Here is a 23,633-nt window from a genome sequence, read left to right on the forward strand (position 1 = left end):
TGGTGACTTCAGAAGCCTAACAAATCTCAGGCAAGGGAGACTGGTTTGGATTAAAATGTCTTGAAGTGTGAACAGGGCAGCATCTGCCGCACACGTTGGAATGGGAAGCCTGTGGTGAAGACCGTTCTGAAACAAGGGGTGGCTGGATTCCAGACTGTTGACTTGGACAAATCTTCCTTCAGCTCTGCGCTAGCCAGGCTTCAAAGTGGTCCAGGGCTGTGTGCACAGCAGACTGCTGTGCCGCAACCCCTTGTCAACAATCGCTTGTGTTTTCTGGTTTCTCCTATGACATCTGAGTGACCATGGCTGACCAGCACTGGGCTAAGTCCACCCTCAATTAGCTACACTAGCCCACAGCCACATATCTGCCCCACAACAATAATTACTCAGATTATTCAGCCCATACCCAGCAGATTACTCAGTTTGAACATTCAGTTTGTTTTGGGCTGTATTTTTAAGCTTTTATGCCCCTCCACCTGTAAAGAAGTCAAGCACCATCTGAGAAAGATGAATCTTAAAGATCTCCACTGATATCATGTCAAGGTCATCACCTAGATGCTTGTTGTATGACTGAACACACCCACGAAACTGAGAGTGAAAGTTACTCAAGTTGTTCTCCTTGGGAACAAAGCACTGAATGAATTTCAAAAAATAACCCTTGATGTATACACGTAAGAGTCAGTGGTATATATACGTATGCTGCTATGTGCATCTATATGCATACCTGCTATATCTTGGTGACAGATCATACATGTAAACATGCCGTTATTGTGCTGTGGGTGTACATAACTGCAAACAGGCTGCTGATGCAGTAAAACATCTGAGTGTTTATTATGAGGTCTGACCAATTAGCCCAACATTACATGGAGACACTCACTGTAAGGTGATGTACAAGAAGAAATTCCTTCACCTTTAACACAGAGCTTTGAGGTGGTTCAGTGCCCATATAATTTGCCATAACTAACTTTTGTTATTCACTGACTGACTAACAGAATTAAAGTAAAGATTGAAGGATTTATGAAACATAATGTCATTTTATGGTCTGTAAATGTAAATGAATGAATGAATGCTTGGGTTTTACATTGTACTGAATAATTTTTCAGTCATATGATGAGACGAGTTCTTTAAGGTGTGGCAGGGCGATTCCATGCTGCCAAAGTGCTACCTCCACTGAAGCATCATGCTGAAGACACCCGACACGACACCCAGTCATATTATACTGACACCGTGCCAACCAGTCATGTTTCCTGTCTCTAGCCTTTCAGTGCTCAGCTCCAAGCCAGACTGCAATAAGAGCGATTCTTAAAGGCCATAGTATGACCCGACGCGGGTTTGGTCCCAGGTCTTTGACTAGGAAGCAGAGACTCTATGAACCATTTGACGACCGAAACAAATAAGTTTCCCACTCTTCATTTTAAGGCATAAAAATGATCTGTCAGTTACCTGTTGCTAGGCCAGTGAAGTAAGGTTGCCTACAGTGTCATAATAAGTATTTCATAGAACAAAAATGGAGGTAGGAGTAAGTCTCTAGCTATTCCCACATATTCAAGTGGTGTGCATCTGATGTCTCTTAGAAATGCTTGAGTAGGTGTACAGGTGGGAAAATATGGCTGCATAAACTGGCATCATAATGAAACTATAGAACATATTCCCCCCAAATTGAAAAGCAATCATGTTGAATTTTTTCATTCACTCCAGTATTACGACACGTAGCTTAAATACAACCTTCATTTCATTGTAAACTTTCAGAAATATTTTAAGGACAAAGTACCATGACCATATTATGTAGGTATACCAATTTTGACACACATGTTCCACTGACACGAGTCAGGCTATCACTGAGCTTGCTATGGTATACAGAGATGCATACTGTAGCTGTCTATTACATTTTTTTAATGTTTTTTTCTCAAGTCACTTAGCCTGGTGCAATGATCAAAGTTACAACATTGTATAATACAAAATTTACTTAAACATCTGACATGACCAAATAGCACCTGAGGGATTACTAAAGAGATGCATACTTCAAATGTCTATAAATGTCTAGTTTACGCTTAACCATCATTTATACTCATTGCTCATGTAATAAATCCTGGTGTAGTGATCAAGGTTTCCAGACTGTACAAACTGATTTTTCTATTTAATCTTGCACGAGATTTTTGTTTTGTGGAACATATATGGCCCGATTCTACAGGTCGGGTGTACATATACTAACATTTAGTCTTTATTTGAGAGATCTGCCTCAGGAAGTGCCTTTATAAGAACATGTGTATGTATACATAATTTATTTTATGTTTCATGACAAACTGGGAAAGGGGTTAAAATCTGAAAAGAAGCAGAGGGTAATTACTAGTAATGACTACAACATTACATTAATGGCTAAGTAGCCATATTATCCAAGTGCTTTAAAACCAAACAGTTTTCATAAAGTGCAAAGTACATACACACACATGTACTTGATGGAAATGTGAGACTCTTTTGCTCACCAAGGTCATGATGAATATTCATATCTACCCAGAGAGAGCACCTCTTAATATGGTGATGTGAATAACTAATTCATTAGTCACATTGAATTAGCTTTAACAGTCTTTTCATTTTCCCCAGGTAATCAACTACACACAGAAAACAGGCTCTGTAATACAATATCATCTGTAAGCACAAGTCTTGGTCACGAGTCTATAATCAAGCTCTCTGAGAGGCTAAAGGGCTGTGCAGGAAAAGAAAAGTGGAATAATCACACTGCCTTCTAGACACGATTCTATATTACTTTTTTCGATTTATTACATTTGCAAAATAAAGCCTTCTTTTCAAGAATCCAAAAACATATCCCCCCCCACCTTCTCCATCCCTCCCAACTTGTAACTTATATGACTTTCTTTATATGGATAATTCATGGTTTTCTATTAATACACGTACAACACATGTATACAATAATGTATGCTATAAAGGTTCAGAAAGTTGCAGTGTTGTGACTGTCAGGCCCTTGACTGATGTGAGTGAGTGAGTGAGTGCTTGGGGTTTAATGTCGTACTTAACAATTTTTTCAGTCATATGACGATGAAGGAATCCTTACAGTGCATGTGATGTGCCTCCTTGCCTCCGGAATTCCACAGCTCTTTTATCTAGTGCTGCTTCACTGAGACGCCTTACCGAAGGCAAGTAAGCCGCCCCACCTGAGCCATTATACTGATGCAGGTCAACCAGTCACTGCACTATTCCCTTCATACTTTGACTGATGTCGTCATGTGTTAGAAAACATCTCCTGCTGCTTTAGCTACGGCATGAAGTCAGGAGGTTTGTCATGTCCCTGCCAAAATGCCATGGTTTTACTCATTGTACCAGTTTCCATCACCTATAAACCTGACCACCATTATCATCTATACAAGTAAAATGTTCTTGAGTACAGAATTAAACACCTATCAAATAAATTATTAAAAATTTGATTGAAAATTAATGCATTTCTTAGTGGAGGAAATCAGAGTTCCCTGAGTAGACATGTGCCCTCTGTCAGTAACTTGACTTCTATATTTCTATATATCTGATTGTTGTTAAATGCCACATTCAAGAATTTTCCATATAACTGCAGTCAATTTTAATGATGAACTTTGCCACAAGTTACATAAAGATATACTTGATTACTAAGATCGGGGAATCTACAAATTCCCTGTCCAAGGCCAGGTTTGAACCTACATTGCATGTGTCCAAGCCATTGATACAGGTAGTCTGGTACCTTCAACCACTAGGCCATGATTAAAATATGATTCATGATTATTGGCCTACAATGCTTAAGTACATAATCATTAAGTAATAAGGTAGTACAAGTGTAAAAGTTCAAGTTACCCTCCATATTTATCACGTTCACTGTTACTTAGTCTACTGTGCCCCCCCCCCCCAAATCCCTGATCTTCATTATCATGAAGCAGATTGTTTGTTGTTTCCACCCTCATCACTAGTAGCAGGTCGTACATTTATGATGTCCCTATTCTCATAATTATCTTGGTAACAAGGCGATTATCCTGATCATTTTCATACTGAATAATTTTTCAAATTGTTACCATGGCAGAGAAGTGTTTCTGCTAATTTCACCCTTGATGCCCATTGTCAAACATATATTAAACGTTTGCTTTGACAGTAACGTCAACGTGACAGAGTTTGTACTATGGTGAATTGGTGGGTCTAATTTGTAGCGCTCTGATCACGAACATTTGGTATATCTCGAGGCCTGGTAACGTCAACATGATAGAGTTTGTACTATGGTGAATTGGTGGGTCTAATTTGTAGCATTCTGATCACGAACACTTGGGATATCTCGAGGCCTGGTAACGTCAAGGTGATAGAGTTTGTACTATGGTGAATTGGTGGGTCTAATTTGTAGCATTCTGATCACGAACATTTGGGATATCTCGAGGCCTGGTAACGTCAACGTGACAGAGTTTGTACTATGGTGAATTGGTGGGTCTAATTTGTAGCATTCTGATCACGAACATTTGGGATATCTCGAGGCCTGGTAATGTCAACGTGATAGAGTTTGTACTATGGTGAATTGGTGGGTCTAATTTGTAACATTCTGATCACGAACATTTGGTATATCTTGAGGCCTGGTAATGTCAATGTGACAGAAATTGTATAATATATTATCAGACTTCCCCAGATGTAAGTTTCAATCAATTTAAATTTACTTTCCTGCATAATTAATCATAGGCATAGAGTCATTGTCCATAATCTTACACACGCGGTGTATGCTCATGAAGTAACCAATATAGAGTGTCAGCCGACTGGGCTCCCATTGGCTAAAACTTCTAATGCTGATGCACTTGAACTCCATGTAATACTATCACGAAAGATCAACCTTGCTACATATTATTTTCAACTATGCAAATAATGCAGCTCAGCTGGCACGAAAGAGCATTCATTGACGCCAATTGCGATGTAATATTTTTTTTTATTATTTGTTTGAAATGACACCGCATGATTATTGAAAAAGAATCGATAGTTGTTACATTACTACAAACACGTTTAAGTAGGAGAAATAACTCGCAACAGTCAATTCTTGTCGATAATTAATAATAAATAACAAAACTGTATCCTCATTCTACTCAGTGGTTGCTTCAATTTAGTCAAGTGCTTAGTCCAGTTACAGTTGTAGCATCCTAAGATCTGATAAAGCATGGTATCATATCAAGAACTGTTGAACAAAACAACAAAACCAAAGAATTTTCCCTTTTACGCAGCACAATGCAAAATTACATCAAAATCAGTTTCATCTTGCAAAAAAAAAAAAAAAAAAAAAAAATGTATAAGTACTGTAGCATGCAGGATAAATAAACAAACACTTAATAAATTCTATAAAGGACTACACTGGGATCAGGTGTTCCTGATTTAAAAAATAACTACATAGGCATTATTTTAAATGCAGGCCAACATGTATGCCACATGTATGGCGCCAGTGTGGGCTGTGGGTCCACATGTACGTATTGCCCATGTACATCTAGAGTATATTTGTAAAAATAAAGGTATTGGTATTTGTCACAACATTCCCAATTAACCTGCCCATTTTAAAACTATGACATTGTTTTCTTTTCTGGAGAACAATTGTTCAACAAATTATCCTTATCATCTGCCTTCCTCTGTCATCGCTCGACATGTAGGCCTACAACTACATTACGGATGTTATATTTTCTTTCTGGCATCAGCAGTGGCCGAGAAAATGGCATGGGTTCTTCATGATGAGAGATGGACATCAGTATCACCTCATTTAACGGCAACTTACCTGGCGTAGATGTACGGCAACATCAACCCAGAGCTAATCAAACGGTGTCAACTTCAAAAACCGAGGTGGCACTGGACAGGTGATAGTTGTATGTAAAGAGCAAATCTGATCAAAAGATACGGAGCTCTTGATCTAATCTCAAACGAGTATGTTTAAATATTTGTACACAGTGTACATATATTCTTTAGAAAAATCTTCATACGATACACAAGTTTCTAATAGCATTTTTGTTACTGAAAGTAGAAAAATAATTAGCATTTTGGTATAGTACTTTTTTCGTATCGTCGCCATTTTCGCCTCTTCGTAATAAAAACGTCAATGCGCATGATTGCTGAAACGAGGGAAGCGGTAAAACCAAAACAGACGTAAAGGAATGTCAAATCTATGAACTTCAAAGCATTTTCCTATCAATTATAATTAATTTTTTCTCCATAAAGCCCATGTGATATCTCAGAGACCTAAAGGAAGACAGAATGTCACATCGTAAGTTCCAATTTGTGATTGGTTTTAACAAGTAAGCTAACTGTCCGTTACTGAAGACGTCAACATGTACAGACAAGTCGTGTTTCCCAACTTCAGTAGATGTTTTTCCTTTCTGTATTATGATTATAAAAGACATTTGGCCAGTCGGTATGAGGATGGAGAGATCCAGAAATGCTAATTTTAGATATTGGCCCGATTGTTTCACTTCGCTGTATTATAGTACTGTAAAATAAAAAGCATTAGAATCAGCTAAGTGTGCAACAACAACAACCCTCCATTTTATTCACTGAAAAAAAAATCACCTCTTGCAGAAAATTGTTATTTAGCATACAGACACATAAATTATACCAACACTAACAATAATATTCATATTAGGGGATCATGTATGATTAGGGGATCATGCCAATTATCAGATATATTATGTTATTGATACTTGTGTCATGTAACTGTGTTTATGCATTAAAATAAACCTGTGCTGTATTATTTCAGTATGGCAGCACCCATATGTAAATGTTTTCAAGCATTTTAACCTCTCGTCATGGAAGAAGTCCACGAAAGAAGGCGAGGTTGCATCCTCAATGGTATAACTTCGTTTTCAAATTAATGTACAGTAAAAAGGTCAAACCAATTTTCAAGACTGATAAATATAAATTAATGGTAAACATACCATTGGTTTGCATATAAAATGAAATATGGATTCAAAGCAGATGTCGGTACATCACCATGTAATCTTCAAAAATGTAAAAAAGATATATGTATATATCTGTTGGGATGAGTGATTCAAATGATCATAATTTTTGTTTCAGGACAAACAGTTAAAGGGCACAGTTTACAAAATAACAGGCTCTATTCCTGCAGGAAATTATATCCAACTTCCTAAAACGTCATCTCAGTCACTGGGCCTGTCAGGGAGATACTTCTACTTGTTGTTCAAGCCGATTCCATCAAAATACTTTGTTGTGCACATTGATCTGGTAACTCCAGATAACCTTGTGGTTAGACTTTCATTTTCAAATTTGTTTAAAGAGTTCAAAGCCACTTCTACCTGGCTTCAATTTCCATTCTTGTGTAACACAGATCGAGGTTGTGCCTTTGGATATGCCAGTGCTGGTAATAAAGGTATGTGATTAAGAGATCAAACAGGTATATTAATGTAGCTTGTCTGGTGTAAAAAATAATGTCAGGAGCTGTTAAAATTTATGCTGTTCTTTGACCTATTAATACCATCCTTTAAGACAAATTTATGCATGTTAATAACAAGGTTAAAATGTTTCGTTTATCCAGCAGTCTGTGTTCCAGATATTATTTGGTGCCAAATAGGATATCTTATTGTGGATTTTTTATAAATATTTATTTATGCTGAAACATTTTCTTTTTTTAAGACGTGCATTACATCATTATTTCTTTAAAATTGTCTTCTCAAATTCATTGATTCGGCTTTGTTTCAGAAAAAGCTGGGCCAGCCCCAATATCCTCGAGGTGGACTGTGCTGTGCTTGGACTTCCATTACATCTTATCCATGTATCTTAATCGCAAATTTTCCTACATGAAGAGTGTAAAGCTGTGTGCAAACATGCTTGTGAGGAACATCTTTACAAGTGATTTTTTGTATGAACCAGGTAATAAACATTTTGGATATTATGCTGGTACCCATGCCTTCGAAAAATTGATAAAGATCAGTTTGTAATTTTCTGTGCATGTCTTTAATATATGAAACTATGCTACATGTATATGTTTTCTTGTGGTCGTAATATTGACTTCCCTTTTTCCAACAATGAATCACCATAATATGGCTGAAATATTGATAATGTGAAAAACATCTCATTAAGTCATTCATACATTCAAATATGGAAAAAAAATAATAATTTCTTTACGATCTTTACTGTATTAACCTAAAGGTTTATGTGTACTAATATGTTTGTTACCGTTGTCAATAAATAGGGCTGACAGTGGAGGAAGTGAAAAAAGCTGGTGGGATTTCAAATGGAATGTCACCAATGCCTAGAGAGATGGCATTCCCTTTGATGAAAACTGACAATTGGAGTGACCATTATGACCTCATCAGGTATTGTAAAACCTTTTCAACCTCTAAGGCACCTTTTTTCAGTGAAATTTATGCATACAATTATTATGAAAGTGACACAAAAATTTGTTTTCATAAAGCTGTGCAGATTAGTTCTCTGCACCTCATAGTTCTCTCCGAACATTTCAAGATATTGATTGCAGAGGTGGTTGAAAAGGTTGAAGAATTAGGTATGTTTAAAGGTAAAACTTCATGTCTCCTAAATTGTGCCCATTTATCCTCCTGTATGCTAATCAGTTATGGGTAGGTGTATAAGTTATAGCCAAACTTATCAATGTGTATTACCAGGTAATTTTCTGTGGGTATGTTTTACAGATTTCCTGCAGAGTTGAGTTCTAACCCAACCCAACCAATGCCTTATCCTCCTTGTAAAGGAAATCCAGATGGTAATGAGTGTTTATTATTTTCATGGATAGCCAGCAACAACTAAGAAAAATACACATTGATGTTTTTTTAGAAATACAATAGAATTTCTCCACTCATCGTAAAACTGAATGGAAAGCAGTTGAATATTTTTAGCGCTGAATAACTCCTATAATAACTTAATAACTGCCTATATTTTTCTTTCATAACAAAAGTTTCCACACCTGATTGCAAGAACTACTTTCTGTTTGTTTCCTGAGTTTGATGTAAATCACCAATCAAAGGAATAAATAAATACTTTCTATTTACTTTTAGGTCAAGCTCCATGAACACTTGTGAACTTGTCAGCTTTTTCCTGTTTTATTTTTTGTTTTTGATTTGGAATTTGAAGTTTAACAGAGTATCGTAGATCGAGATAGATCTGGTAGTTGTGAGGTTTTAAATCTACATAGGTACTAATTCTCCATTTTGCCCATAGAGAACCCTCGTCATGTGGTTCCCAGGCTGGTAGATGTTAGCAGATGTACAACAGAGAAAGTCTCACTGATTCACAGTCAGACCAGTTTACCCAAGGTAAGGCCCGCTTGTCCTGCCAGTGACACAGTGTGTTTGATGTGTCTTTGTAATTCTTGTACCATGCTTTAAGGACATCAGTGCTATTTATGGTTTGAATGTTTTTGTACATTCCTATAGGGTTTTTTTCTTGGTACTTTTTTTTCTGCACCCAAAGAATGGTCTTTCTATTTTTGTCTATGTATAAACATGGCGATGGATTCTCCTGTCAGGTAACATTTCCCACCCTACAATGAAAAGTACTAATCATGTAGTAGTATCATTAGCCCCTCATTTTCTGGTTTCCTCCCACCAGAATGTTGGCTGCTGCCGTATAATCGAAATATTCTTGAGTACGGCGTAAAACACTAATCAGATAAATAAATTCATTGGTAGAGTATAAATGCACGTTTTCTTGCAGCTCCCGGGGAAGAAGATCACAGTGACCAAGGAGCTTCCCAGTGTGAATGTGCACGACTTGTCCATCAGTCGGGATGATAATGGAGAAGTGCACATATATGCTAACCCTAGCGACCAGGTGGTGGTGCACAGGCCAGACCATGGCCCTGGCAAGGTGCAGGTGATATACAGGGATAGATCTGTGCACATCCTGACAGAGATAGGCGCTAAGGTGGCAGTTCACAGGGGGGCATGCCGTTCTCAGGTAGGGGATGTGGCAGTGATGCATGAGGAAGAGGAGGTATTGCACATGGATGCTTACTGTGCCAGAACTAGTCTCAGACTGATGTCTGCATGGCCTGAAATGAATAAGGGAATGTGCTTTGTTTATACCAGTAACTGTGTAAACAAGACCATGCAATTTATTGCACGATATTCAATATTTTATAGTATTTGCATGTATTCTTATTGGTAAAAGGTATCAGGCCCCATTGGGCACTTTTTGATTTGGTGAGGAAGGGGAGGCAACTGCATCTCATAAATGCTATTGGCTTTGGACTTTATTGTAATGATGTCCTGTGCATTTTATGAAAGTGTATCAGAACCTCCATTTGTCACTTTTCATTGTAGTTGCTCTGGGTTTGAGATTTGCCAGTGACATGATTGTGATTGATGCTCTTATGTTATGCAATTCTGATATTTATGCATGCCTATGGAAATGTTGAAGTTAAATTGTTTCTGCCTGCCACCTCTGTGGACTGCCACAACTTCACTTGTTGAATAATTAGGATGGTCACAAATTTCTTTATAATGTCTGTATAAAAAACCATGATCATTACTGTCTCAAATAATGTTAAGCTTTTATATTGCACGTTTAGTATCCTAAATCACATGTTTGTATTGAAATTTTGTTAAATATTGTTACATGTTAAAATGGAACATATTTAATTCATTGTTAATTGAAATTGTTATGAGAGCTTGTGTGTTTAATTCTTGAGATTCTCAAGTATTTTGTTATTTCAGAAGGCTGTGTAGAAAAATGGGTGTTAAATTCTTCAGTTTCTCAAATATTTTGTGATTTTATAAGTCTGTACAAAAATAGGTATTTAATTTGATATTAAAACAATCAAGATACTTTGATTTCAGAAATCTGCCACAAAGAGAATTGTAGAAGATTTCTCTACTAAGAAAGAATGCAAGGTAAACTGATAGATAATCTATATTTGCTGTATTGAAGGTTACTAATTTATTGCGTGTTATTTAAAAGGGTGTGTTTGTGACAGTTGAGAAATGTGAAATACCTGTTGTCCCAGTATGTTTGTGTGATTGTGCATCCCTTCCTCAGGTTGGGTTTCAGCAGAGTGCCCTGTTCTCCCTGTGGCAGTGTTCTGTGATTGGTGGGGTGTCATGAATGGTGTCTAATGCTCCGATAGAACCATGTAAATGACCACATTGAGACCACCAGGATAAGCATTAAGAATTAAAGTAATGTTGAACCCCTGATAAAATAAACACAAACATGGAAGCCTATTATTTTCCCTGACAAAAGATGTAAACCATATTCATGTTAAAGTGGTTCTGTTCTGTTTACAGACATTATTACCAGATCCTATCTTACAGCTGAAGAGAATTATTGGATATGGAGGTGCTTCTCATAAATATGTAAGTTCACTTGGTTGTACAAGTCAAGTGAATTTATGTCAAGGTCTTTCAATTCTTTGTAGGCCTTGCTCTAAGATGCTGTGTTAATTATGAATCCTTTTTTTTTGAGAGAGTAGATGATATTAGTGTATGTACAAAACAACGAGTAAATGATATTCTGAGGAAGTTAAGTTGGTACCAGTCTGTGTAACAGAACATACATGTTTGCAACTTGCAGTAAACATGTTGAGAGGTAAATTAATGTTTGCTTTTTGTATCTTCATGGTTGGATGCAACATGTATCTGTGGATTTATGTGAAGAATTGATGGTAATTCATAACGACATTACACAAATGTTTTTTTATATTTTACGCTAGTGTTTATGGTCCAGTGATGGGAAAGTGGTTGTTTACCCTTGTCATGCTGTTGTTGTGGCCATGAATGTCAATAGTGGGCATCAGAGGTTCTTCATTGGACATACAGACAAGGTAAAATTAAGTTTATGTAGACACTTTGCATATTGTTCTATTTCAGAATGAGATAACACTCCTACTGTTGACGTTGGCAAATCTAGTTTTGAACTTCAAAATTTATTTTGCTCTGTTCTTTTATTCTCTTTTTGCCTGCCAGGTATCATGTATTCTTTTCTAGCCTGTCAAGTATCATGTATTCTCTTCTTGCCTGTCCATTATCAAATATTCTGTTGTTGGCTGTCTGGTATCGTATATTCTTTTGTTGCCTGTCAGGTATCGTGTATTTCTTCAGGTATCATGTATTCTTTTCTTGCCTACCAGGTGTCGTGTGTATCACTCACCATCAATGATGCTCTCCTTGCCACGGGACAGACAGGAAGCATGAGTGTGGTGAGGGTGTGGAACTTCAGGACTGGAGAATGTCTGGCCATGTGTAAAACACATGTCCACTCTCTCCATGCCCTTTGGTGAGGTTTTGATTTATTGTTATAATTCATTAATACAGTATACTGATGTTAACAAGCTGCATATTCAGTAAATAAGAAATATGGTCAAGCATTTTCAAGAAACCCGATACAATTCTAAGAAAATAGGTAAATAGTTATTGTGACTTTTTAAAGAGATCTTTGCTGCAATGGTACTTTAAGAATATGTTCTTTATTCTGTTTTGTCATGGATATGTGTTTCTTATAAATTATATCTTTCACTAAAACTTTTTTTCAGCTTTTCACTTTCTGGAAATGTGTTATGTGGTGTTGGCAAAGATGGCCACAGTAAAAATGTAAGTGATGTCTGTTAATGTGTTACATGCATTTCTTTCTGAGGACAAATTCTTTCTTTGTTCACTTTGAAAATTTGTTTGTTAAGTATCACTTAATATTTTTTGTTAATGGAAGTATCATTCTGCCTAATATGTGAATGCTGGTTATTTAATTCTTGCTGCAGATGATTGTTCTTTGGAATACATCCAAAGTTAGCAAGACAAGGGAGATAACTGTCATTTCCAAGGCCCACACAGATGTCGATATTCAGTGCATGAAGATTGCACCTTTTGATGAAACCAGGTATGGAAAACTTAGATACTTTTAAGTACCTATTTCATCTCAGGAACTCTTGGAATTATCTGAAGTTAGTGGGTGGAAAGAGGAAAGTCTGGGAGTTAAAGTAAAGGAATTATCTCTTTCAATCTGCGTTATTCAACAAACATATATAATCATGTTTTTCTTGCTTACATTGATCATCCCAGTTTTTCAGACCTTACCTAGCTTGTGTTTATACTCAGGCTGGTGTCATGTGGCCGTGACAATGTGAGATTGTGGCGAGTGAAGGACGGCTGTCTGCGCTCAGGACCAGTCCATCTAGCAGAATACCACAACATGGAGTTCACGGATGTCTGTTTTGAGGCTGGCTATAATGCCAGGAAAGACCCTGCCGACAGGCTTGTGTGAGTGAACCTAAGCTGATAATTGTCTGCTTGATAACAGGCAGTGCATTGTGCCCGCAGGATAGTTAACCATGACTGACAGGTACATGTAATGTTTGATAGTCATGCCTCTGGCTATTAGTGTTGCACCAGTTTGCACCGTGCACTCGAACATAAACATGGGTACAAAATTTTCGACACTCCAGCTTTACTATATGGAATAGAACAGATGATACCCCATTTGGCTAAAGGTTGAGAAAACCCACCAATGGCACTATTGGCATGGGCATTACGTTCATTAAATCGGTCAATTATTGCCATCTTGTTTTGGGCTATAAAATCAGTGAAATAGCCTGCACAGTCATGGCGTGATGTTTTCTGAATTTAAATTTGTGTAAAGTTGAATAAATGTTTGTTTTATTGATTGATAGAAACATGGTCATCAAATTGTGAAAATCAGTTTTTCACTTTGCAGATATGCCTGTAGTCGAACTGGCTACATTGTTGAAATTGATTACCAGAAGCTTTCTATTCGCCATGTAAGACGTCTTCTTCCAAACGCGGGCAAATCGAAACAGGAGAAACAGAGTTTCAACTCTGGTAAGCCACTCAAAGACCAAGTTCTTGTATGTCATCTCACAGAAGTAAATAGATTATTTATTCTCCAATGCTTGCAGAATTGAAAACATTTGGAACACACATTGGTTATTTCCCACTGAGTGTGCCTCAATATACAGACTCTCTCTACCTGCCTGTCAAATATTGGAAGAAAGGAAGTATAATATTGACTATATTACACAAATGATTATGATTATGATGTAATGATTATTTCTGTTGAGTTTAGGAGGAAGGGCATGGCTGAGTGGTTGAGGTGCGTGTCGTCCAATCACTAAGACGCATGAGGTATTGGTTCAAATCCAGCCTCAAGCAGGGATTCTTCAATATTCTCTGCCGGAATTAGAATAGTGAATGTTCATTGTCTATAAGTAGTTTTTATCATAACTTAATCTTTCGCCCAATGGTTTTTGTTTTTTGTGGTAAAAATATTTTATATGATTGTAAAATTTTGATGATGCCTCTTGCATAGTCTAGCCAGAGTTTTTGTTTATGAGCAGGTGGAGGTATATCAATCAATGGCATGAAGATAAATGAGTCATTTTGTGTCACTGGCTCAGATGATGGCTACCTTAGACTCTGGCCATTGGACTTCAGTCGTGTCTTTTTGGAGGCTGGTAAGATTCAGATAACTGAAAAAACATGCAATGACTGGCCTAGGTGATGTCCAGAAGAAATTGGCTTTGTGTTCATATCTTCATATTTAGGTTGATGTGCAGATAGTTATTGAGAAGTATTAAAAGGAACAGGTGTGGAAAAACAATCACATGCTAATTCCTAAATTTTTCAGCTATGAATGAACAACTTCATGTACAATTAAGCACCTTTTTAGTTTCAGTTTTGGAGACAGAACTACATTTTGATTGGATTAGCCAGTTTGGGAATGAACGTTTGGGAATGTTAACTTGATATGCGGGCAGTTTGTATACTCTTTATCCCTTTTGTCACTATCATCTTGCTCATGTGTTTGACAGTTCACGAGGGACCAGTAACGGCTGTGGACATCTCTGCTGATGGTACAAAGGTTTTAGCTGGCACTTCTTCTGTAAGTAAACATTGCATTGATTTAGATCCTCACCTAGATTGTAGTTTTTCAAAATCTTCAGCAAAATTGAATACTGCATTTTTTAAAAATGCCAACATTTATGTTCCTTCCCTGATACTCTTTATGATTTTATCTCATTAAATCTCAATAATTGTCATTGTCTGTCAAAGCTATGGAAGTGAATTTGTGATTTTCTTAATGTCTACATGTTTATGTACATGTTTCCTGAAGTTTTATTGTTCATGTTCAGGGCAATCTGGGTGTATTGGATGTATGCAGTAGAGACTACACAACCATAATGAGATCTCACACTAAGAAAATCACCTCACTGTCAGTGGACCCATACAGGAAGCACATTGTGACTGTAGCAGAGGACCATACCATACGAGTCTGGGACTCTGACTCACTGCAGCAGGTAAGCAGTATAAGTAACGACTGTGTAGTCATGAGATCTCACACCAAGAGGATCACTTCGTCTGTGAACCCATACAGGAAGCACATTGTGACTGTAGGAGAGGACCATACCATACGAGTCTGGGACTCTGACTCACTGCAGCAGGTAAGCAGTATAAGTAATGACTGTGTAGTCATGAGATCTCACACCAAGAGGATCACTTTGTCTGTGAACCCATACAGGACTTGGACTTACTGATTCATCTACTTGATAGCAAAATTTCTTTTCTGTGTGTTTCACCTCTGTGATATCAGCTTATTTGCTAGGTTTAGGCTATATGCTTTCAGTTGCTCTCCCTGTCTCAGCTATATGTTTTCTGTTTCTTTCTTTTGTTTCAGGTTTACTGTATGTTATCATTCGCATAATTTTTTTTTGTCTATATTTCAGCTGTATGATTTCAGTGCCCCTAAGGAGTGCCCATGTGTGGTGTGTTATCACCCTCTGGGTCAGATCTTCTCTTGTGGCTTTGAAGGGGGCACTGTGAAAGTTTTCAATGTCTCTACTACCAGTATGTTAGCTGAACACAGGTAAGATGGTGTCCTTATGTATTTTGTACTGTATGTTCCAGGTTTATGATCCATTTTAAAACGAGTGGCAGATAGGTTTAAGCCTAGGACCAGGTGTATGACCCATTCTGAAACAGGTGGCAAGAGGTTTAAGTCTACACCAGGGAAAGGGCCAGGTGTATGATCCATCTGTAAACATATGGTAAAGAAGTTTAAGCTTACACCTGGGAAAAATCTGGCTTCAATAGGTGGAAAGTGATTTAAGCCTAAACCTTAAGACCAGCTGTATGATCCATCCTGATACAGGTGGCAGAGAGGTTTAAGCCAAAACCTGGGGAAAAGGCCAGGTTTATGATCCATCCTGAAACAGGTGGCGGATAGTTTTGAGTCTACACCTGGGAAAAGGCCAGCTGTATGACCCATCCTGAAACATATGGCAAAGAGGTTTAAGTCTACACCTGGGAAAAGACCAAGTGTATGATCCGTCCTGAAACAGGTTGCAGAAAGGTTTAAGCCTACGGCTGGAAAAAGGCCAGGTGTATGGTTCATCTTTAAGTTGGTGCAAAAATTCGGACCACATAAAAGAGACTTTACATGATACATTGTTTATGAACAAATGCAGGTCGTCGTGAAACAAATAGTAAATAAGTGCCGCTTTTACAATAAACTGACAACAGTGAATCACTGTAAATGATTATTGTAAATAATTGCAAAATTTTGCCCATGACTAAATTGCACGTTTTGTCTGATTCTGAGAATTCTTTTGATCTCAGAAAGCTATTTTCACATCTGTTTGGAAGATAGGGTGATGAAGGTAGGGTTTTGGCACTAACAGTAATATTTTGGGAAATTTATTTGTGTCTAAAAAATGCACTTTTTTTGAAAGGTCATTTAACATAGTAAATAGTCATGCCTCATCATCTGCTATATTAAGCATTGTGTATATGTCCCCTACCTGTTTCTTTCTCAGGCAACACTGGGGTAAAGTCATAGGACTAGCCTATTCACCTAATGGTGACTACATGTATAGCGTGGGATCTCTGGGCTCCATCGCACTATACGACTGCTCTGACAACAGCTATGAACTCATCCGCTTGCTGGGCAACACTGTGGCTCGGGGAGAGAAGTTTGGGCCAGACGCTGTGGCGGTCAGTCCAAGGGGAGAGTACATTGCCTTTATAGGTCCCACAGAGTACACGATAAGTGTAGCCAGTGGAAGGTCACTGGATGAAGTAAGCATTTGACGATTTATGGTAACTAATTTATGTGCAATACAGTACCTCTTTGATAATGGGAACAGTATAGTTACCAAAAATGGTCAAAATACAGTGTTTTGATTACTCAGAATACAGCATTGTGATTACTCAGAATACAGCATTGTGATTACTCAGGATACAGCATTTTGATTACTCAGAATACAGTATTGTGATTGCTCAGAATACAGTATTGTGATTGCTCAGAATACAGCATTGTGATTACTCAGGATACAGCATTTTGATTACTCAGAATACAGTATTGTGATTGCTCAGAATACAGTATCATGATTGCTCAGAATACAGTATCGTGATTGCTCAGAATACAGTGTTGTGATTGCTCAGAATACAGTATTGTGATTACTCAGAATACAGCATTGTGATTACTCAGAATACAGCATTGTGATTACTCAGGATACAGCATTTTGATTACTCAGAATACAGTATTGTGATTGCTCAGAATACAGTATCATGATTGCTCAGAATACAGTATTGTGATTGCTCAGAATACAGTGTTGTGATTGCTCAGAATACAGCATTGTGATTACTCAGAATACAGCATTTTGATTACTCAGGATACAGTATTTTGATTGCTCAGGATACAGTATTTTGATTGCTCAGGATACAGTATTGTGATTACTCGGAATACAGTATTGTGATTACTCAGAATACAGTATTGTGATTACTCGGAATACAGTATTGTGATTACTCGGAATACAGTATTGTGATTGCTCAGAATACAGTATTGTGATTGCTCAGAATACAGTATTGTGATTACTCAGAATACAGCATTGTGATTACTCAGAATACAGTATTGTGATTACTCGGAATACAGTATTGTGATTACTCAGAATACAGTATTCAGGCATATATAGAACTTTTTAATAAATGGCAGCTAATCCATTTGATGTCATAATTCTTGAAGTTTTTTGCAAACCCTGTGGAATGTTGTTATAACACAAAAGGATATTGTTATAATGCTGAGGTTATTGTGTTGTGAAAACTAACACAATCTGACATAGTTGAAAGGACACTAGATATTCGTTGTTGTCCATTTTCATGTGCTTAATAAACAAGAAGTTGTTATCTATAAGAAATCTATCTTGTCTTAGTCCATTTTCATTTTGAACACTTTACTACTTTGTGAACCCATGTTTATGAATGGTTTTGAGTGACAAATTTCTACTCTCTCAATACTGGATTCAAGTGTAATGTTATCTACTGAACATCTTTGACGCATTGAGTGGTTTTTTATGATAAGCCAACAAATTAGTAATTGCACGATCAGCAATGCATACCTGTTAGCTGCGTCTTCTTGTATAGGACACCCTGTGCCTTGCAGACTAAACATGTAATGCCTGGACTGGCATATTACCCTTTTACAGGTGATGAGGATTGATATTACACACATGAATGTGGTTGATAACAGCAGAACCGAGGTAGACTCAGCCCTCAAGGTGGTCTACACCCCAGAGAGCCTCAACCAGCTGCTGGTGACAACGGCCAGTAACAAACTACTCAAGTTCAATGCCAAGACAGGCAGGCTGCTAGCAGAGGTGAGTGACTAAGAGGTCAGCTTTTATAGTGGTAGCTCAGTTGGTTAGCGCGCTATCGCAGCGTAATGACCCAGGAGCCTCTCACCAATGCAGTGGCTGTGAGTTAAAGTCCAGCTCATGCTGGCTTCCTCTCCGACCGTACATGGGAAGGTCTGACAACAACCTGCGCATGGTCGTGGGTTTCTCCTGGGCTCTTCCCGGTTTCCTCCCACCATAGCTGGCCGCCGTCGTATAAGTGAAATATTATTGAGTACAGCGTAAAACACCAATCAAATAAATAAATTTATAGTGATAATTATAGCAGACTTGATGGATGCCTTTATGGTGTAAATAATCTACGAAGTATCCATAATTTGTTTGATCAGTTGATCAATTATTAAATGACAGCACAAAACTAATGTGCTCACATAACCTTCAAGGGAAATGAAAGTTGTTAAAATGTTTGATTTAGTCCTGGAAAATCATTTTAAAACAAGTGTGGGTGTATTTATCAATTAGGTTGAGCACATCCATCGTACACCTTGTACGTCATTGGACACTACAGCAGATGGATGTTATCTGGCAACAGCTGGGGACAGAGTTGTGAAAATCTGGGATTATAACATGAACCTAGACATCAACTTTCAGGTATTTTTGTCACACTTACTGACTGCTTTTTTCAGTGTTTAACAGCTTGTGGTTCTCAAAACAGAGGAGTGCTTTTTGGAGTATATATGCATTAAAAATGTTTTAATGCCCTGCACACTTAATTTTTTTTTCCTCCGTTTTTTCTTTTTTTAAAGTGTTTGAAAGATCTTAGTGTCTACATTAGACATTCAGTGTTATTTTAGATTCCATTTATCTTGAGTTTAAACTTTAAAAATTATGCTCTGAAGGTCAAAGTGTGGTTGGTTGGTTTGTTCTTTGATTTAGATTTGTGCTTTAATGCCTGTATTGGTATCGTCATTTTTTAGTTTCTTTCCATGTTTAATGAAGATGGAAAAAATTCACTTTGCCTGAATTGTTATAGAAATATAAAGATCAGATTCCCAGAATGTAGATGCTACTTACTTGGACATCACACTAAGTAGATCTTTGCTCAGAAATGACTTGTTGGTTTAGCTGCTAGTACCCTAAACTGAAATATCAAGATTAGGAAGAGATAATTTAGGCAATATAATTCAAGCTGATTTTTTCTACATGTATCGTATTCATTCATGAGAATTAAACTTCAATCATATGGGACTGATGTCCCATCAGATTGTGTGTGGCAGTGTTATAAAATGTATTTATGGTGTGCAAGTTTAATTTTGGGATTGCAGGTTTGTGCTTTTCTCTAATGACTAAGATCTTTGCACCACAGGTGTTCATTGGCCACTCAGAAGCTATAAACCAAGTCCAGTTCATGCCTGATGGCCAAAGCTTCCTCAGTGCTGGGGAGGCCCTCTATCTGTGGGACTTTCTGGCAGATAAACAACCAACACCATATTTACCTGAGTAAGTTTTTTCTTCACTGCAGAAGTTTTCAGCGATTTGAGTATTTATCTATCATATAATAACAAAATTTCAATGCTTGATTTCTTCCAGTTGTACTGAGTTGAAGTAGGCCTATGTAGACAACCTAAAGCTCAACAAAAGTCCCACACATATGCAGTTTTCTGTGTGATCTATGTATTGAACTGGTTTAAATTTTGAAGATTACCTAGGGGCTTTACCAGCTCAGATGGTTAAAGTGCCACCTTCCTGGGACTATTGGGCCCTTGACGAGTCACATGCATTCAAACCCAGCTCATGCTGTTTCTGCTGTAGCTTTAAAGCGAAAGGTTTGTCAGATACTAGAGAATGTTGCAGACTTCCTCCGAGGTTCTGGTATCCTCCAACCCATAAACCTGACCGCCATCATGTAAGTGAAAAGTTCTTTAGCATGACGATAACACCAATCAAATAAATAAATAAATAAAGACTGAGAGGTGTCAAAAAATATTTGTCTGAAGGTATTTGAAGGCATTTGCAAGTCTGGTGCACGCCATTTTCTTATTGTTTCTTTCAGAGGTAGAAATTACCAGGAAAGAGATTGGTTTCACAGCAAAGGTACAGTTTCTTCAGATATTCAAGGAAGAGATTTTGCTTGATGGCCATCCCTACTTAGCTGATGGCTGACAAGCCTTCAGCATACATTAAAGATGAACAGTTCCTCTGATCTTATACTTAGATACTGTACTTCGATTTTACACTGTAATGAGTTAAAAAATGACAAAAATATCTAATCACTTACATATTCTTTTTATAGTACACCCTGAGAAATAAGTTTTGAAGTCGGTGTAGGAAATGATGGCAAATTGTCTAGCTATTCATGTAATGCAAAAAATTTACAAAACAATTAGTTTTGTCCTGTATGATACAGTTGACCCCAGTCAAAATATTGTTTCATGTTCCTTGTCCAGCTGCCAATTTTCAGGCATGTAGTATACTTCAGTTTTGTTTTGCTGCCTTTTTTAATTTCAGTAGCAAATCAGAAAGCTTTGCATCTCACCTTGAAAAGGAAAGAACACATTTATACAACATATGTGTTAAATGAAGGAGCTATACTGCGCCAGTAGAGCTTGTATTTGAGTATTTAATTGTTAAACAGATTACAGATTTCATCGTGCTTAGCTTTGCCCAGTAGCTCTTCAGGGCATGGCATTCCAGACACATTTGGCAGCCTACAGCCACGCATGTAGTCATGATGTGGCCCTCTAGTACATCCCAAACTCTTCCTTTTTAGAGTTGGTTTTCACAGACCTAAAAAATCCAAGATTATCACGATGAACATATATATTTAGCTGAGACTGGAAATGCATGTTAATCACATGGTAGGAGTAAAACAAGGACAGTAATGTCACACTGAATATTCAAGAGGAGGAAAGAGGGCTGTTCATTGGACAAGCTTAATACATACAGAATTCCACATAGTTTGTTTATCAACAAAATAAATAGCAATCAATCATCAGTACGGGGCCACTCATTTGGTAATGCCATTTTGCCATGTTATAGCTAACTAGAGTGACATCACAAAACCTAGAACTCTCCCGTACCATCTGTATTAAACAATGTGACAATAAGAAAAAGGTAAACAAAAACACCTGGTACCCAACCAAAGAGTATCAGTTTTTCAATAGGCCGATGTTTCTTGAGTTCGGCGCTCGATCAGGGTGATGTTCGTGGATGCAAGCATCATGTTTTACCAGTCATGCTCATCCTCATCCTGCATGGGTGTATAAAGCATTAGGTCTAGCTGGCTGTACCAACATCAGGGAATTTACCGAACAAAGCAGAACCTCCTGATTTATAAAAGACTCTTTCATTTTGATTTTGGGAAGATATTTTCATAATAAATCTGACCTTGCTAAGGAAAAATACTTCTCTTCAAGCAATGACTTTCCAGCTCACCCTGACAAGTTACTGTAGTCTCCTGCCCAACATGTATGCATTGTGACATGGGCTACTGTGTGACATGAGCTAACCACAAAATCCCATTTATTGCATCGATATCTGTGTATCCACTATAAGACACCACACTGATAATTGGGAGCTAATAGTGTTTTTTGAAATGCCAGCCAATTATCATGTGACGCGTTCAGCGCCAGTGATTGGCCAAGTTTATGAGGTCTTTTCTAACATGGCTACTCGGAGAGAATTGTCCGTCAGTGCCATATCCCCAATACTGAATTTCATCTTCTCGGCTTTCAAAATTTTATAGAATTTTCTACATATTTTCCTGTGATAACTGGGTCTTGTATCCTTTTTGCTATGTATATATAGTGGCAGACTTTATGCTCACTTTAAGGTATACGTTGCATAAATGCATACTTTTCTTTTATGCTGAAAAATGAGCCAAATGTTATTACCCTTTGCAAAAACTAATGTCTGTGATAAGTTTTGCTAAGTAAGAAAAGATGTTTATGGATTTTTGCAGTGTTAAGATCTTTTCAGTTCACCATTAATTCTTCATACATGTAAAGAAGACCGATAGAAAAGATGTTCATAACTTTTAGGGATATCATCAGAGTAATACTTTCCAAACGGTCAGAAAATATAACTTTATCTTCATAAACACTACTTAGGCTGAATGTAAAACATATTGTGGAAAAACCATTCCATAAGGCATGTCGCTGATGGTGTATTTTAGCGAAATATTGGGTGACATCAAGTCCATTTATTCACGCACTTTCAAGTATTTCCCATTTCATCATCTGCTCTCCTTTCAGACAATACTGATATAGTCACAAACAGCCCAGTTCGGAGAGTATTTGACTCCTTCACGGATTTACCAAGGCAGACACCTCCCAAACCAGCTAAATATGACTCACCTGTCCGTATAGATGACCTCAGTTCAATCCACAGAGCCTCAGACACAGGTAAAATTTCCAAAGAGTGCTCACACTGCTTCTTCAAAACACATCTGATTCAGGGAAGCATTGCCTTCGAATGGTTTATAATTGTTCTTTGCAATAGCTCACATATAACTGAAGTTTGACCCAGAATTTGTCACATCTGTGCTTCAAAAAGCTCTATGAATTAAAGACTGAATGTTTTTCACTATACGATTTGTCTTGGTCTATGGCTTTGAAGTGGAGATGTGTGTATAATGTAATTCTTCAACATTTTTGCATGTTTGTAAGGTGTTTATTCAAGCATATTCTGAAGGCATTATTCTGCATTGACTGGTAACATTATACTGTTTGTGAAACCTATAAATTGGCCATTCCAGTCATTGTATTTTTGGCACCAAAATTAAATTACAAATGTTGCACTTAAAGTTGCTCTTCTATACGCAAATAGGTTAATGGAGAAGAAAATTTAAATATCAAAAAAATACCATTGAAAAGAGTATGCATTTCCTCGCAGGTGCATGCCATAAAAAAAATTCTAATATGTACCTCAAGTTGATAAATTATAAATGAAGTCAGCACCAAAATCGGCTGTGGGCAACTCCATTTTGCCTAAGAACTAGTCCTGAAGTCTTCTGTGTTAGGAGGAGAATTGCCATCAGAAACCG

At 37.4% G+C, this 23,633-nt stretch overlaps 2 protein-coding genes across 5 annotated transcripts in view; one reads left to right on the top strand and one right to left on the bottom strand.

Moving 5' to 3' along the window:
- LOC135472515 (MICAL-like protein 1) overlaps positions 1-5,832 on the bottom strand; it is a 42,307-nt gene extending 36,475 nt beyond the window's left edge. The window contains exon 1 of the mRNA XM_064752059.1: positions 5,768-5,832. The gene's annotated coding sequence lies outside the window, so the exon portion shown is untranslated. The remainder of the gene's footprint in view (positions 1-5,767) is intronic.
- A 260-nt stretch (positions 5,833-6,092) lies between these two features.
- LOC135461290 (WD repeat-containing protein 90-like) overlaps positions 6,093-23,633 on the top strand; it is a 74,647-nt gene continuing 57,106 nt past the window's right edge. For 2 of the 4 annotated variants that reach the window (XM_064738304.1, XM_064738307.1), the window contains exons 1-26: positions 6,093-6,250; positions 6,740-6,831; positions 7,057-7,369; positions 7,699-7,869; positions 8,192-8,315; positions 8,649-8,719; positions 9,175-9,269; positions 9,670-9,912; positions 10,794-10,847; positions 11,241-11,309; positions 11,666-11,776; positions 12,083-12,228; positions 12,485-12,542; positions 12,707-12,825; positions 13,044-13,205; positions 13,660-13,784; positions 14,300-14,416; positions 14,774-14,844; positions 15,095-15,259; positions 15,686-15,825; positions 16,775-17,036; positions 18,443-18,613; positions 19,112-19,240; positions 19,956-20,089; positions 20,643-20,683; positions 22,843-22,992. In XM_064738304.1, the coding sequence (XP_064594374.1) occupies positions 6,241-6,250; positions 6,740-6,831; positions 7,057-7,369; positions 7,699-7,869; positions 8,192-8,315; positions 8,649-8,719; positions 9,175-9,269; positions 9,670-9,912; positions 10,794-10,847; positions 11,241-11,309; positions 11,666-11,776; positions 12,083-12,228; positions 12,485-12,542; positions 12,707-12,825; positions 13,044-13,205; positions 13,660-13,784; positions 14,300-14,416; positions 14,774-14,844; positions 15,095-15,259; positions 15,686-15,825; positions 16,775-17,036; positions 18,443-18,613; positions 19,112-19,240; positions 19,956-20,089; positions 20,643-20,683; positions 22,843-22,992 (3,343 nt within the window). In that variant the 5' untranslated portion in view covers positions 6,093-6,240. The remainder of the gene's footprint in view (positions 6,251-6,739; positions 6,832-7,056; positions 7,370-7,698; positions 7,870-8,191; positions 8,316-8,648; positions 8,720-9,174; positions 9,270-9,669; positions 9,913-10,793; positions 10,848-11,240; positions 11,310-11,665; positions 11,777-12,082; positions 12,229-12,484; positions 12,543-12,706; positions 12,826-13,043; positions 13,206-13,659; positions 13,785-14,299; positions 14,417-14,773; positions 14,845-15,094; positions 15,260-15,685; positions 15,826-16,774; positions 17,037-18,442; positions 18,614-19,111; positions 19,241-19,955; positions 20,090-20,642; positions 20,684-22,842; positions 22,993-23,633) is intronic. The other 2 variants (XM_064738305.1, XM_064738306.1) reach the window with 2 other exon arrangements.

This window comes from Liolophura sinensis, chromosome 1, assembly GCF_032854445.1.
Source record: "Liolophura sinensis isolate JHLJ2023 chromosome 1, CUHK_Ljap_v2, whole genome shotgun sequence".
NCBI classification, from domain to species: domain Eukaryota; kingdom Metazoa; phylum Mollusca; class Polyplacophora; order Chitonida; family Chitonidae; genus Liolophura; species Liolophura sinensis.